A 16,944-nucleotide genomic window follows, 5' to 3' on the forward strand; every position below is an offset into this window, starting at 1 on the left:
GCCTTTAAAATTAGCACTTTAGATTTTGAACGTTCGAGTCCCATAGACTTTAATAGGGTTCTAAAGTTCACACGAAGTTTAGGTCTGTTCGCAGGTTCTGGTGCGAACCAAACAGAGGGGTGTTCGGCTCATCCTTACTGACGACAAAAGAGGAACTGTAATGTCACAGAGCCATGATGTCAAGACTCATGAACCACCCACTGCAGAGGACAGAAGAGGACCCATTATGTCATGGGCCTGTAATGTCAGTTTTTTTGTTATTAAAATTCACCTAATTTGTTATCTATATCTGGATACATCGTTCTACAAACAGACAGAGAGAGGCTTTGTGATATCTACATCCCGTTTGTACACTGTGGTGAAAGGTGGTTTGATGGGTAAGTGTTCCAGTGATTGGAATAAGATAATCTTACTGATTGCTGTCTGGACTTTCTCCAGGTTTTTCACAGATGCTTGAATGCTCTGAACTTCACTGGAAAGAGAACCTGTAATGATAACAATGGTGATTCAGATTACTGCGGATCTACACTCCAATACACACACAGAACATTAACGAAAACGTCATAGGTGCCTGATAATATACAGTTAACTGCTGATAAAATGATACAAATGTATTCACAAAAATGTTTAAAGTACAGCGCATGAGAACCACACCTGGCCTATTTACAGAATCCAAAATGTATAAGCAATAAAAAAATCACTTGTTCACAGTATAACGTTGGCTTTCCCACCCTAGAATAGGTACCCCCTTTGTTGTAGGCACTAGGGATGAGCCAAACACCCCCGGATCGGTTCACACCAGAACCTGCGAATGGAACGAAAATTTGCACGAACCTTAGAACCCCGTTAAAGTCTATGGGACTCGAACGTTTGAAATCAAAAGTGCTCATTTTAAAGGCTAATATGCAAGTTATTGTTCTAAAAGGGGTTTGGGGACCTGGGTCCTGCCCCAGGGGACATGTATCAATGCAAAAAAAAGTTTTAAAAACAGTAGTTTTTTCAGGAGCACTGATTTTAAAGAGGAAGTAAACCCTGATGAGTTTACTTCCTCTTTCATTCCCTGTAAAGGCAAAGCATAATGGACTACAATGCATCGCATAGTAGCCCATTATGTGTCACTTACCTGACACAGGAGCCAGCGAAGTCCCCGCTGTCCCCTGTAGTTCCGAGCGTCCATCTTCTTGGTGGGTCACCGTGGGTCTCGCTGCTCCGGCGCTGTGATTCGCCGGAGCAGCGATGACGTCACTCCCGCGCATGCACACGGGAGCCGAGACTCGCGGCATTGCCATCATCGACGATGCCCCGCTCAGTGCACCTGCGCGCCGCTGTCTACGGCGGATGCGCCGTAGATAGCGGTGCCCGTCTTTGGGCAAATATCTCCTAAACCATATAGGTTTAGGAGATATTTCTTGGACCTACAGGTAAGCCTTAATCTAGGCTTACCTGTAGGTCAAAGTGGTTTATAAGGGTTTACAACCACTTTAATGATGCTTAAAGTGAAAAAAAAGTGAAATATTCCTTTAAATATCGTGCCTGGGGGGTGTCTATAGTGTGCCTGTGAAGTGGCACGTGTTTCCCGTGTTTAGAACAGTCCCTGCACAAAATGACATTTCTAACGGAAAAAAAAGTCATTTAAAACTGCTTGCGGTTTTAATGTAATGTCTGGTCCCGGCAATATGGATGAAAATCAGTGAGAAAAATGGCATGGGTAGCCCCCCCCCAGCCCATTATCAGCCCCTTTTGGGTCTTGTATGGATATTAAGGGGAACCCCGTACCAAAATTAAAAAATGTAAAGGCGTGGTGCCCCCAGGCCCTATATACTCCGAACAGCAGTATACAGGCAGTGCAAACAAGACAGGGACTGTATAGGTTTGTTGTTAAGTTGAATCTGTTTGTAATTTTGAACTGGTACATTTTTAAAGTGTAGCTCCAGTCAAAAAATCTATTTTTAAGCTTTTTGGAAAACATTTTTTGCTGTCTGTGCACGTCTTCAGAAGATTTCACCTCACTTTCTGTCCCAATAAAAAATGTTTTTTGAAAATTTGGGGTTTTTAGTAAAACAAGGACAGGATAAAGCATCAGTGGAGAGGAGACATATTTTTCCCATATCAACTCTTAAAGGTGAGAATTTCCCTTCCTAGGGATAGATTTCATCTCACTTCCTATTGTCTACTTCTGTTTGCAAGTAGGAGACGTTTGTAAGTTGGATGTTTGAAAGTAGGGGTCTCCCCTATATTAGGGTGACCAGACATCCCGATTTCCGGGGACTGTCCCCGGACTGAGGACACTGTCCCTGGGCCAAGTCTGTCCCCGGTTTTGTCCCCGGATTGGATTTGAACAGGGACTGGGGCAATTTCAAAGACAGTCAGTGCAGAATAAAAAATACAAAATCAGTATTACACACCTCCGCTCTGCCACTCCTACTAGCTTAGGGGGTGTATTTTTTTCCATTATCTGTGCCCCTTTCTGATGATCATGTGCTGGTCGGAGCGGAGGGAATATTTCTTCAGTTTTGGGCGCATGCCCATTCAGCTCTGCTCGCATGTTCTTCTGCCTTGGCTCAAGTCCCAGCCAGCCACCTGTCTGCTTATCTCCTTGCCTTCCCTGGCGGAGTGATCTTCCTCTGCTCCCCATCCAGTAGTAGCCAGGGCCTGGAGAGTAAGACTTGACATGATGTGAGGTGGGCGGCGGTGGTGATGGGCAGAGAGTCGCTAATTGGCGCCATTACCAGTATAAAAAAAAAATGTCCCCGGATTTAATTTTAAAAATCTGGTCAGCTTACCCTATATGCTCTGCAGAAATTTGGGTCTAAGGTGTTGGTGTTGCCACAACACTGCCCTCAAAGTAACTCTTGGTGGGCGCTGGAATGCCCTGCTGTGAACTATTATATTAATAATTGTAATTCCATGCCATTGTTGAACAATGGTAGAAAAATTGAGCCTTTGGTGGTGGTGCTGGTGCCATAACATTGTAAGTCCTCACAGTTACTCTTGATGGGCACTGGAACGGGCCCTGCTGTGAATTATATCAAAAATTGTAATCACATGTACCTGGGGCACACAAATTGGGTCTTAGGCACTGGTGCCACAACACTGCAACACCTCACAGAAACCCTAGTTGGAGAGCAGGAATGAGCCCTGCTGCAAAGTATTAGATCAAAAATTTTAATTACACGCCCCTGTTAAACAGGCTGAAAAATTGGGGCCTAGGCACTGGTGCTGGTGCCACAACACTGCAACCACTCATAAATATTGTATTTGAGCACAGCAATGAACCCTCCTGCAAAATATTGCATCAAAAATTGTAATTACACACCAATGTTAAACAGGGGCTGAAAAATTGGGCCTTGGTGCCACAACACTGCTGGTGCCACAACACTGCAACCACTCACAAATATTGTAGTTGAGCGCAGCAGCGAACCCTCCGGCAAAATATTGCATCAAAAAAGTTAAACAGGGACTGAAAAATTGGGCTTTAGGCACTGGTGCTAGTGCCACAACACTGCAACGCCTCACAGATACTCTAGTTGGAGCGCAGGAACGAGCCCTGCTGCAAAGTATGGCATCAAAAATTGTAGGGGCTGAAATATTGGGCCTTAGCCACTGGTGGCAACGCCCAGAACCAAAAATGTTCTTACAAGCTATCAGCATGATCACTGAGGAGGAAGAGGATAGTCACTCGGCATTACAGGACAGTCACTCAACATCAGCATAGGCAGTCTTGAAGGGATCTGACATTTCAAAAAAAATAATTCGGTTACATCAGCATCAGGTGCTTGGTAGCTGGTGGTGATCCAAGACTGATTCATTTTTATGAAGGTCAGTCGATCAACCGAGTCGGTGGACAGGCGCACCCTGTGATCGGTTACAAAGCCTCCAGCAGCACTGAAGGTGCGTTCCGAAAGAACGCTGGATGCAGGACAGGCCAGTAGCTCAATTGCATACTGTGCAAGCTCTGGCCAGTGATCCATTCTCAAGACTCAGTAACCCAGATGATTTTCGAGGGGAAAGGTATCCAAATCTGATCTTGCCCCTAGGTATTCCTGCACCATGTAAATCAGACGCTGGTTGCAGGAACCGATCATACCTTGGGGCTGTGGACTAAAAAATTGTCTGAACGCATCTGTCATAAGGCCACCTTCTCCACCGCTCCTTCTGTGACTGACCAAAGACTCAGGAACACGTTGTCCAGGGCCAGGAATTTGTAACCTCCCAGTCTCTGGGAACGCATTGCACAGACCTTTCTGCAAGGCCTCCCGAAGATATTTCATCCTCTGCTCCCTCTGCGATGTCAAGATAAGGTCCGCAACCTTACTCTTGTAACGTGGATAAAGGAGGGTTGCTAGCCAGTAATGATCCCTCTCCTTGATCTGACGAATACGAGGATCCTTCCGCAGGCTTTGCAGGATCAGTGAGGCCATGCAGCATAGGTTAGCTGAGGCATTCGGTCCAGAGTCCTCTTGGTCACTAAGGACGACATGTTCTGCAACCACCTCCTCCCAGCCACATACAAGTCCACGGGTTTCTTGGGACTGTAAATCATCCCTAAAAGACTGCTGCTGATGCTGTGTGCCAGGCTCCACTTCCATGCTGACATAATCATCCTCCTCCTCCTCTTCCTGTGTGATCGGCGGGCCAGCAGGAACACTGTCTGGATAAGGAGGCCTTGAGAGGTAAGGAGGTCCTCTTCTTCCTGCCTTTGTTCTGCCTCAAGTGCCCTGTCCATTATTCCACGCAGCGTATGCTCCAACAGGTGGACAAGAGGGACAGTGTCACTGATGCATGCACTCACTGCTCACCATCCTTGTGGCCTTCTAAAATTTTGACAGGACAGTGCATGCATCCCTGATCATAGCCTACTGGCATGGGGGAAAAAAACAAGCTCCCCTGACCCTGTCCTGGGGCCGTAGTTACACAGGTACTCATTGATGGCCCTCTGCTGCATGTGCAGCCACTGCAGCATGGCCAACATTTAGTTCCACCTGGTGGGCATGTCACAGATTAGGCGGTTCTTGGGCAGGTTAAATTCCTTTTGGAGGTCAGCCGAGCACTGGCATTATATGACTTACGGAAATGCACACAGACTTTCCTGGCCTGCTTCAGGACATCCTGTAAGGCCGGATACCTGCCCAAGAACCGCTGCACCACCAAGTTAAGGACGTGAGCCACACAGGGCACATAGGTCAGTTGTCCATGTGAGAGGGCGGAGAGGAGGTTGGTGCCATTGCCGCAAACCACCATTCCTGGTTTAAGCTGGTATGGCATCAACCACCTTTCAGCCTGCCCCTGCAGAGCTGACAGAATCTCTGGCCCAGTGTGGCTCCTGTCCCCCAAGCACACCAGCTCAAGCACCGCATGGCATCTTTTTGCCTGCGTACTTGCGTAGCCCCTTAAACGCCTATGAAGCACTGCTGGTTCTGAGGACAAAGCACAGGAAGAGGCCATGGAGGAAGAAGAAGGGGAGGGGGTGGAGGAGAGAGGTGTGTCAGAATCACCAGTAGTAGCATTTTGGAGGCCTGGTGGCGGAACAACCTCCAACACTATTGCACCTTGTCCTGCATCCTTACCAGCTGCCAGAAGAGTCACCCAATGCGCCATGAAAGATAGGTAATGTCCCTGTCCATGCCTGCTGGACCATGAGTCAGCAGTAATATGCACCTTACCGCTGACCTCCCTGTCCAGCGAGGCCAAGACATTGCCTTCCACATGCTGCTAGAGAGCCGGAATCACCTTCCGTGCGAAAAAGTGTCATTTGGGAACCTGCCACTGAGGAACCACACATTCCACAAACTCACGGAATGGGGCAGAGTCTACCAACTGAAAATGCAGCAGTTGAAGTGCTAGCAATTTAGCCAAGCTAGCATTCAACCGCTGGGCATGTGGCTGGCTAGGAGTGAACTTCTTTTGATGGTGCAGAAGCTGGGGCAGGGAAGTTTGCCTGGTACAATCGGATGTCTGTGTACCGATAGCAGATTGCCCTCAAGTACTTGGCTGTGACACACCTAATTCTACACCTTCATTCCTCTTAGTGCAGGTTTCAGAGAGAACTGAAGGTCTAGTGGGGTTGGAGATCCCAGCTGATGAGGAGCAAGAAGAGGTCTGCACTGTTCTTTGGTGTGGGACCTTTAAGTACGCTTGCCAACAAACTGCATGGCAGGTCAACATATGTCTGGTCAAGCATGTGCTGTCCAAGCGGCTGATGTTTTGGCCACGCGAAATATGCTTGAGACATATATTGCAAATAGCAGCGGTGCGATCTGATGCACTCGTCTCAAAAAAGGCCCACACCAAAGAACTTTTGGAATAACGCGCAGAGGCAGAGCCCTGCACATGCGGAGCTCTGCGGTGTGATGCAGTTGGTGTGGTGCTGCCCTTAAGCTGACCCCTGGAGGGCATCTTGCCTCGTTGGCAATAGAAGAGGGCTAATAGAATAGTATCCTCTTTTATGTTAACCACTTCAATACAGGGCACTTAAACACCTTCCTGCCCAGACCAATTTTGAGCTTTCAGTGCTGTCGCACTTTGAATGACAATTGCGCGGTCATGCTACACTGTACCCAAATGAAATTTGTATAATTTTTTCCCCATAAATAGAGCTTTCTTTTGGTGGTATTTGATCACCTCTACGGTTTTTATTTTTTGCGCTACAAATAAAAAAATACCGAAAATTTTGAAAAAAAAATGTTTTTTTTTTTGTTTCAGTTTCAAAACTTTGTAAATAAGTGTTTTCTCCTTCACTGATGGGGCTACACTGATGGGCACCAATGTGGCACCAATGAAGTGGCACTGATGAGGTGGCATTGATGGACACTGATAGACGGCACTGATAGGCGACACGGATGGGCGACACGGATGGGCGACACGGATGGGCGACATGGATGGGCGACACGGACGGACACTGATAGGTGGCACAAATTGGCACTGATAGCTGGCACGGATTGGCATGGATAGGCGGCACAGATGGGCATGGATAGGCGGCACAGATGGGCATGGGTGAGCATGGATAGGCGGCACAGGTGGGCACTGATAGGCGGCACAGGTGGGCACTGATAGGCGACACAGGTGGGCACTCATAGGCGGCACAGGTGGGCACTCATAGGCGGCATTGGTGTTATACTATAGTAATGGATGCCAATCATTGCCAAACAATAATGCATGCCAATCAGTGATGCCCATTGTGGGCACTGATTGGCATCCATTATGGGCACTGATTGGCATCCATTGTGCTGACTGGCATTCCTGGTGGTCTAGGGAGGATTGCCTTTTCCCTGGTGGTCTGGTGGCGTCCCTGGTGGTCCAGTGTGGGCATCCTCGGGGGGGCTGTGCTGATAATCAATCAGCACAGACCCCCCCTGTCAGAGGAGCAGCCAATCGGCTCTCCTCTACTCGCGTCTGACAGACGCGAGTGAGGGAAAGCCGATCACTGGCTCTTCCCATTTACACTGTGATCAGCCGTGATTGGACACGGCTGATCACGTGGTAAAGAGTCTCCGACGGAGACTCTTTACCGAGATCGTAGTTGCCGGGTGTCAGACTGACACCCCGCAACAACGATCGCCGCAATGCGCGCCCCCGGGGGCGCGCAGCGGCTCATAATCCTGATCATGTCATATGACGTCCGGTCAGGATTATGCAACCACTTTGCAGCCGTCAATTGCCTATAGGGCGGGCGGCAAGTGGTTAAAGAATACTATAGAAGTTTTCCCCTTAGAAAAGGCGGGACTTTTTGTCATGTCATGGAGGAAGTAATGTGTCCCTTTCTCCCTTTGGAAATGTATGTCAATATATAATCTGTCTTTTTTTTTTATGTTTAAATAAATTTATCTTTTTACATTTGTACTAAACCATAAATGGTGTCACAGTCTATGCCTAAAAAGTCCCGCCTTTTCTAAGAGGAAAACTTCTATAGTATTCTATTTTGGGATGTTGGCTATAACAAGCGGATTTCAATATATACCTCGCACAATCCTGATTTTTATCTCTTTTATGTTAAAGGGATAATCCCTGAGACCCCTCCAAGTGTTTCACAGATCCTGAGGAAGTGGAATATGTGGAACCCATTAAATGCATTGTGACATGACCATTGAGACCATTATACACTCACCATTCCTCATCTGTGACATTTCCTCACCAACACGTTTATCTGATGGGGAAATAGAAAACAATGATAAGATAAGGTTCTTCAATGTTGGAGAACTCACATCAGCAAATACAGTTTAAAAAAATAAAAATAAACATATGGTCCTTAGATTGCACAGACATGATCTGGGCATTGTCGATTTTCACAGTGGTCATTATAAGGCCCCATCGAATCCCATTTAATCTTTTTGGAATTATGAAGATGACCGGTCATATATACTGTATATTGTGTATATTTCCATGGTAGGTGCACCATTCTACTAATTTGTCAGTGTAACCCCTCCAGGTATTTAAGACCTCTCACAGATAACACAATACTTCCCCCGATAATGTCCTCATCAGCTTCAGAAGGATAGAGCCATCTTTGTTCAGACATCATCCAGGGTCACCATCTATGTCTTGGACCAACTAAGATGCTGGCTCAGAGATGACACAGTAATTACATTTCTGGATTTGTTCACAAATGTCTGCCATTAATCAGTCAAAGTCATAAACTGGAGCTCAAAAGTGGAGCCTTTCTGAAATAATTATACTACTCCTGTATATTTACGATAAGTTAGGAATTTATTCATGGAGACTTACACTTTATATCTTCGAGTTCTTCAATATCTCTGCTAGGCAGTGTTGGCCCATCCATAGGGGGCGCATGGGCACCACCCCCCCATCCATGCATCTGGTCCCCCTAATCTAAATGCGGGGTCAGGACGCATGAATTTCAATGGGCCTGAGGCTATAATTGGCTTAAAAAAAGGGTGGGCTCAGGGCGTAAAGCACTGCGCCCCAAACACACCAACTTGTGTGACAATAGCAAAATGTATTTATTTTCATACATCAGGGGACACAGAGCCATAGTAGTTACCATGTGGGTTAATAGGCCACCAATAGGTGATGGACACTGGCACACCCTAAGACCAGAAGTGCACTCCCTATATAACCCCTCCGATTACCGGGAGTACCTCAGTTTTTCACCAGTGTTTAAGGTGTTGGTCACGAGTAAAGATGTGCTGTGCTGAACTCCACTGGACGCAATCCTTGCTGGGGCTAGCCATGCTGACCAGATCCATTTAGAGTGTCCTTTTAATGGGCCTAAGGAATGGTACCCAGGCCTCGTGTCCGAAGAAATTCGGTTTTGCTTGCAAATGCTTCACTTTTTAGAGATCTGGACCCTGGGATCCAGTACCTTTTGGTAGTAAGGCCATAAAGTTTTTACTGGCAGGTCCAGGATTGTGGGTAACCTCTAGGTTCCCCTGTTCCTGAAGGTTTTGGAGCCCACCGTGAAGGGTGAAGATTGGATTTATCTCAGATAACCCTGCAGCGGGAAGGTAAGTGGAGATTTCTAAGAAATAGCTTTGGATTTTCTTATGAATTTCCTCCTTTAAGTTTATAATGCTGTCATGCCTATGTGTCACCACCGCCTTATACTGGAAACAGCGCTGTGTCAGTAGCCATCATTTCCTCCTTCTCCTCTGGCCAAAATCAGGCAGATCCTCTGGTAAGAAAGGGGGGGACTGGTTTCTCCTCCTGCACCCCCCATGTTGAAATTAACCCCTTCAGGGGAATTGTATGCCGAAAGCATTCTTTTCTTGGAAAAAAAAAAACAACAACCCACGCGGCCGCTCAGCCCCGCCGCAATGTCAGCTGTTTGCTAGGCACCTGGAGTCCACTGCTCATGTGATAAACGCTTTCTTTTGAAAACGGGGGGGGGGGGCATAATCAGCGCAGGGGGGCCAGGGCTAACAGTGCCAGACGCCGGATGCACGTGGAGGAAGTTTTTAAAGCACTGTGTGTGTGGCTGCTGGCTGTGGAGGGACACATGAGCAGAAGTGTCTTACTTCAGGTTTGGTGACACAGGCATTTCCCTTTGACACATTATTACTTTACCAGGCTAGGTATTACTAGCATCTTATAGCACTGGACTATAACCTAGCAGTGTACATTATTTTTGGTAGTGCCTCTGCTTTTGTGCTTCAGGCTATGAGTGGAAGAGGGACCAGGAACTCCTCTAAGAGTTCTAAGGGGTCAATAGTTTCACAACAAACGAAATACATTTCCAAAAGAATGTCATCTTCCTCTGAGAGTGATATGGCCGGTCAGATTGAGCCGTCAGGGGAGACTGTTGTTGCAACTGCGCTGGACACCAGTCCCTATATATATCACACAGGAGGTTTTCTCTTCTACCATTTCTAATTTGGAAAAGAAGATTGATGCTATGATCACTCTCCATAGTGGGTCTAAACATAGCAGATCCCCATCTAGTGCTCAGGACCCTCTTATTGAAGTACAAGGGGCAGTCGATCAGGAAGATCTTGCAAGAGATTGGAAAGATACTAATTTATCCTCTTCTGAGGATCCTAATATAGAGGGAGTAGCATCACAAGACAGGTTGCTTGTACACTCTCTTACTAAATTGGTTCGTCCAACCCTTTTGCTGCCCCCCCCCCCCCCATCTGGGGATGCCTTTCCTATTCATTCATGGATAAAAAATCTTATATATTCTGAATGGGAACATCTGGATAAACAATATTATCCTCCCCAAATTTTTTCCACACTTTATCCTATGGAGGAGGATTTCTATAAGAAATGGGGGGTTCCAGCAATTGATGCTGCAATCGCCTCAGTGAATAAGAGTCTCACATGTCCGGTGGATAATGCGCTAATGTTAAAGGATCCAACAGATAAAAAGTTGGAACTTCTTTCTAAAAGCAATATGTCTTTAGCAAGTTCAGTGGTGCAGCCGGTTCTTGCAGCAATTGGTGTATCTCAGTCCATTAAGGAAAAGTTTGTGGAGATAATTAAGATTCTGCCTGATCAGCAGGCCCAGCAATGGGCTGGCATATCAGACGCACTATGTTTCACAGTAGATGTTATCATTCAGGCCTCACGGCTTATGCTAGGACTAGTGCATTCTCGCAGAGTTCTGTGGCTGAAAAATTGGTCAGTAGAAGCACTGTGTAAGAAACTGTAAGTCTTGGCCAGTTTTCCCTTTCATGGTGAATGGCTATTTGGGGACGATCTGGATAAATACATCCAAAGGAGCTCTAATGGGAAAAGCTCTCTTTTACCAGTAAAGAAGAAGTTTAAACATTTCTCCTTTAAGTGTTCTTCCTCACCTGTGCCAGGGGCATCAGCCTCTAGGCAGTCTCGACGGCCTCCACCATCAGGTTAAAGGGGAAGATCCCAAGGGCAGCACCAGGGTCAAAAGAGGTCTTGGGGCAGAAAGCCCGCAAAGCAGAATGCTAAAGCCAGCTTATGAAGGGGTACAGCCGCTCAATCGGGTGGTGGGAAGGCTCCTGCAATTTTCAAATGTCTGGCAGGAACAATGTCAAGACAGATGGGTGGCTTCCTCGGTTTCTCTAGCTTACAAACTAGAGTTCCGAGAGTTTCCGTCTCCTCGTTTTCTAAGATAAAATGTTCCCAAGGATCCAGGGAAAAAGAAGTCTCTCTTTCTAGCTCAGGATCATCTCTTATCCCAGCTGGTGATATCGGAGGTTCCCTTAGAGGAACAGGGCACAGGTTTTTTATTTAAACCTTTTCACGGTTCCAAAACCAAACGGAGAGGTAAGACCCATTCTAGATCTCAAAGATCTGAATCGGCACTTAAATATCCGTTCCTTTCCCATGGAATCGATCCGATCGGTTGTTTCCATCCTGCAAGGAGGGGAGTTTTTGGCATCAACCAATAACAAGGATGCATATCTCCACGTGGCAATATTTCCCGCTCACCAGAAAATTTCTACACTTTGAGATAGAAAATCATAATTTTCAGCCTGTGGCCCTGCCATTCGGTCTAGCCACAGCACCGCAGGTGTTCTCAAAAATTCAGGGCATAAAGGTCCTAACCTATTTAGATAATCTACTTTTAATAGATAATTGAGTCTCTGGTCTAAACCAAAGTCTAGTCACAGCTGTAAACTACCTGGAATCTCTGGGTTGGATACTCAACTGAGAAAAATCCTCCTTAAAACCATCAAGGAGATTAGAGTACTTGGGGCTGGTCATAGATACTGTACAGAAGAAGGTATTCTTATCGCAGACAAGAATCAGTTCCATTGTAGGACTAATTCAACTTGTCTAAGCAAAAAAAAATCCTTCCATTCGGCTGTGCATGAGATTGTTAGGAAAAATGGTGGCCTCCTTCGAGGCTGTCACTTACACGCAGTTTCACTCAAGACTGCTACAAAACACCATCCTGTCAGTCTGGAACAAGAAGGTTCATTTCCAATGCGCTTATCTCCGATGTACAACAGAGGCTAAGTTGGTGGTTAATATCCAGCAACTTCCAAAATGGGATATCCTTTCTGCCAGTATCCTAGAAAGTGGTGACAACTGATGACAGCCTTCTAGGCTGAGGAGCAGCCCTAGAAGAAGATTGTGTCCAGGGGAGATAGTCCAAATCAGAAAGGACCTTGCCTATCAACATTCTAGAGATTTGGGTAGTACGTCTGGCCCTAGACTCCAGGACACTAAGGCTACGGGATTGTCCTGTCACAATGACAATGCCACAGCTGTGGCTTACATCAATCACCAGGGGGGCACGAGAAGTCGTGCAGCCCAAAAAGAGGTGAATCATGTTCTAGATTAGGCAGAAAACAACATTCCTTGCCTATCGGCAATTTTCATTCCAGGAATAGAAAATTGGCAGGCGGACTACTTGAGTCGCCAACAGTTATTTCCAGGGGAATGGTCTCTTCCCCCCGACATCTTCCTAGCGATATGTCAGAGATGGGGTATTCCGGACGTGGACCTGTTCGTGTCCAGATTCAACAACAAAGTCGACAACTTTGTGTCAAGAACGAGGGATCTGCTAGCATGCGGGAACAGATACATTAGTCTTCCCATGGGATCAGTTTTCACTGATCTATGCATTTCCTCCAGTTCTGCTACTTCCGTGCATTCTCCGTGCAAGGTCCGGTATTCCATCCTACCTTATGGATGCCAAATTTAACGGTTTAGCTATTGAAACCCACATTTTAAAGGACCGTGGGTTATCTCTCTCAGTAGTGTCTACTTTGGTTAATGCCAGGAAGCCGGCTTTCAGCATCATTTACTATAGAGTCTGGAAGGCATATGTTTCTTGGTGTGGATCCATGGGTTGGCACTCCAGGAAGTATGTCATAGGTAGGATCCTTGATTTCCTGCAAATGGGATTAGAAATTGAGCTGGCCTTGAGTACTATCAAGGGCCAGATCTCGGCCTTGTCAGTATTTTTTCAATGGCCTCTTGCTTCTCACTCTCTGGTGCGTAGTTTTATTAACGGGGTAACATGGATTAATTCCCCTATCAAAGCACCTCTAAATCCTTGGGATTAAATTTGGTCTTGTCGGCTTTACAGAATCAGCCTTTTGAGCCTTTATGGGAAATTCCCTTGGTTCTTTTGACAAGAAAAATTGTATTTTTTTGTTGCCATTGCTTCTGCTAGAAGAGTATCGGAACTAGCGGCTCTGTCTGGTAAAGAGCCATATTTGATCATGCATAAGGATAAGGTGGTTGTGCATCCTCATCCAAAATGCCTACCAAAAGTGGTGACAGGTTTTCATTTAAACCAAGATATTATTTTTCCCAGAGCCTCAATCTAGGGAAGAGAAGTGTCAGGATGGGCTAGCCAATATCCAAGATGGCGGCCGAAGAATACGAACACCTCCGGTGCATCTGCGCGCACGTGTGCGTACACGCGCATATGCATGCACACGTGCACATGAGAATCCAAGACCTGTCAGATAAACCAAAGCACATAAAATCCCCCCTAAACATTTTGAGCTCCCCCCCCACACACACATATACACACATATGAATGTAAGCGCACACATATATTGCGTTTGTTTGCCCTAAGATTAACTTTATTGTGTTTTTGAGGGTTTGCTTTTTTTTTTTTTTTTTACTGAAATCTACAATAATATCATGTGACATAAAAAAAATGGAACTACCACTATTTTATTCTCTAGGGTGTCTGCTTTCAGAAAATATAAAATATATCATGTATGGGGGGGGGGGGGTTATGCAATCTTCAGGCCTAAAATGTGTGCAAACAATGCTAAACTGTTTCTTTTCTTTTATTTATTCTTTTACTTTGGATCTGCAAACGGTACACTTGTTGTTGAAACAAGCAAAGCAGTCCTTTGTTTCCAATGTGACACCGCGTACTTGTGTAGTAAAATAGTGGGCGGCAAAACATCACATATATTAGTCCTGATTGCCATAGCTGCCATTAAATTTAAGCAATCCTTTTTTGTTTTTTAAATGTCAGACAGGTCTACATTAAGAGGCAGAGATTCTGCGCAGGAAGGTAGTAGTCACCTTAGCCCATAGGCAAATATTACAAAGTCTGCCCCCTGTGGGAAGGGCAACCAGTAATGAATACATAGGGAGAAATCATCTCTGGTAGAATACTATGACCATAAGCAACTCACTCTTCCTCAAATGTTCCTTCAATAGGCAAATGACCAGAGGAAGTCTGGATCTGGAATTTTGCTGTTATAAATTAGAGGTTGTCTGGTTGTGGCAGGTATGTTCTCTTTTTAAACTTTTTTATTTATTTATTTATGAATAAAAAAAAAAGATTTATACACTACATTAGGCAAAAAAGAAGTCCTAGGCCTCAGCACCACCTTGTCTCTTTCTAAAACCAGAAATGGTTCTTTGCAAAATAAGGACAAATGTTCGGAGACACAACTCAAGGAAGTGATGGGTGCAAGGATTACCTTGTAGGTGAGATACAGATATAAATAGGAAGATATAGGAATGTAGAGAGACATAGAGAGGAGGGTCTCGAAAGATTAGAGGAAAAACAGAATGGGCCTCAACCCAGGAGTAAAAGGCCAATGGTCTCTTGAAGTTAAAAAGGGCAAAAACCAGACAATTTTTCACTCAACATTTTTTTTTTTTTTAACTATTTACAGATTTACATTTTTTATATTTGCCTTTTATATATATTTTTTTTTTTCTGTTAGTTAGTGGTGTGGTAGACATCCCAGGTATTGATTAAAGGGTAAGTTCATGAACATAATCAAAGTTCAGATGCCAAATCCAAACCCCAATATCCCAATATAATAGAGATACTCACAGGAAATGAACAGGAGAGTCGTGAGGATGACCAAAGTAATGAAGGCCAACATTAGGAGGACCCCCAGGATCGGTATCACCCGGTATTGTGTATTCTTGGTAGCCGGAATCTCTACAGACAGAGAGGATAGTGAATAATGGTGCGTGTATCAGCCGGTATAATAATCCTACAGAATTCTTATCTCATGTAAAGACATTTTATATTAATTTCGGATGATCTGTGTGCTCGTTCCCTGCATACAAATCCGTAATCTTCTACTGTAACTGTACATATCTATATTTATATCACATCTATCATATAATAATCTTCCACTATAACTGTATATGTACACATCACATCATGTTATTTCATTATCATGATATAGCCAAATGAGAGTGTAGGTTCTGGTTCATACCCTAATACTGTATGTCTACTACATGTCCTACTACTGCATGTCTACCACATGTCCTACTACCGTATGTCTACTACATGTCCTACTACCATATGTCTACCAAATGCCTTACTACCTTATGTCTACTACATGTCCTACCACCATATGTCTACTACATGTCCTACTACTGCATGTCTACCACATGTCCTACTACCGTATGTCTACTACATGCCCTACTGCTGTATGTCTCCCACATGCCTTACTACCTTATGTCTACTACATGCCTTACTACCTTATGTCTACTACATGTCCTACTACCTTATGTCTACTACATGTCCTACTACCTTATGTCTACTACATGTCCTACTACCTTATGTCTACTACATGTCCTACTACCGTATGTCTACTACATGTCCTACTACTGTATGTCCAACATATATTGTCTTACGATGTCTAAAAAATATTGTCCCATAATGTCCAAAAATGTATGTCCCGTAATTTTCAAAAATAATATCCTACCATGTCCAAAAACAATGTCCCACTATGTCCAAAAAAAAAAAAAAAAATGTCCTATAATGCCAAAAAATAATATGCCTTGATGTCCAAAAAAATTATCTCCCTTGATGTCCAAAAAGATAATATCCCACAATGTCCAAATCAAGATGTCTAAAAAATAATGTCCTATCATGCCCAAAAATAATGTCCAACAAAGTAAATGTCCCACAATAATTTTTTTTTCCCACTGATCCTCTTACCAGGAATGACAGCAACGCTTCAATGATAGCAAAGTGGTTCTTGGATGCTGGCGACCCCCCGTGTCCTAGCAAACAATGATGCATCCCTATTCAGAATGGAAACAGTGACGCAGAGGATGCTTTCTGACATCACTGAGCAAATATGACCATGTGGTGATATTTGGTCAATGACATCTGTTAACATCCCCAGTCCAACTATCTACATTCAGATGAATGGGGGCAGGGATGCTCCATTGGTTGCTCAACCTCTGACAGCCACAGTGTCCTGGCAACCACAGACCTGAATGGGAAGCTGTCACTCATTAGTGGCAGTAGTAATACTGCTACTAATGAACACCTTCCTTGTGAATCAGGAGGTTCACTGCAGTGGGTGTGTGAACAAGTCACTTAGTTGACCTGTTAACTGAAATGCAAGCAGCTAGAGTTTGGGGCAAAACCTGCATTGCTACAAACTTGAACCCTTATCTCTAATTGTGAGTTTCAGCATTAAGGTCTCCCACAAGTCTGTCATTTGTAGGTGGTAGCAGCCTGGATATTAGTGTATGCGTTTATTGTGGAAACTTTGGGATTGCCATTGGGCTGGTCAATTTCCAAGGAGGAGCAATGGATGGCAATGCTTC

The 16,944-nt window shown here is 44.9% G+C and overlaps 1 protein-coding gene across 1 annotated transcript in view; it reads right to left on the reverse strand.

Moving 5' to 3' along the window:
* LOC143962527 (C-type lectin domain family 10 member A-like) overlaps positions 1–16,944 on the reverse strand; it is a 63,687-nt gene that overhangs the window by 29,478 nt on the left and 17,265 nt on the right. The window contains exons 4-6 of the mRNA XM_077471800.1: positions 15,200–15,310; positions 8,105–8,143; positions 414–485 (exon numbers count right to left, since the gene is read on the reverse strand). Of these exons, the coding sequence (XP_077327926.1) occupies positions 414–485; positions 8,105–8,143; positions 15,200–15,310 (222 nt within the window). The remainder of the gene's footprint in view (positions 1–413; positions 486–8,104; positions 8,144–15,199; positions 15,311–16,944) is intronic.

The sequence above is a fragment of the Lithobates pipiens genome, unplaced genomic scaffold (assembly GCF_037356315.1).
Source record: "Lithobates pipiens isolate NorthernLeopardFrog02 unplaced genomic scaffold, aLitPip1_a1.2 Scaffold_8, whole genome shotgun sequence".
NCBI lineage: Eukaryota > Metazoa > Chordata > Amphibia > Anura > Ranidae > Lithobates > Lithobates pipiens.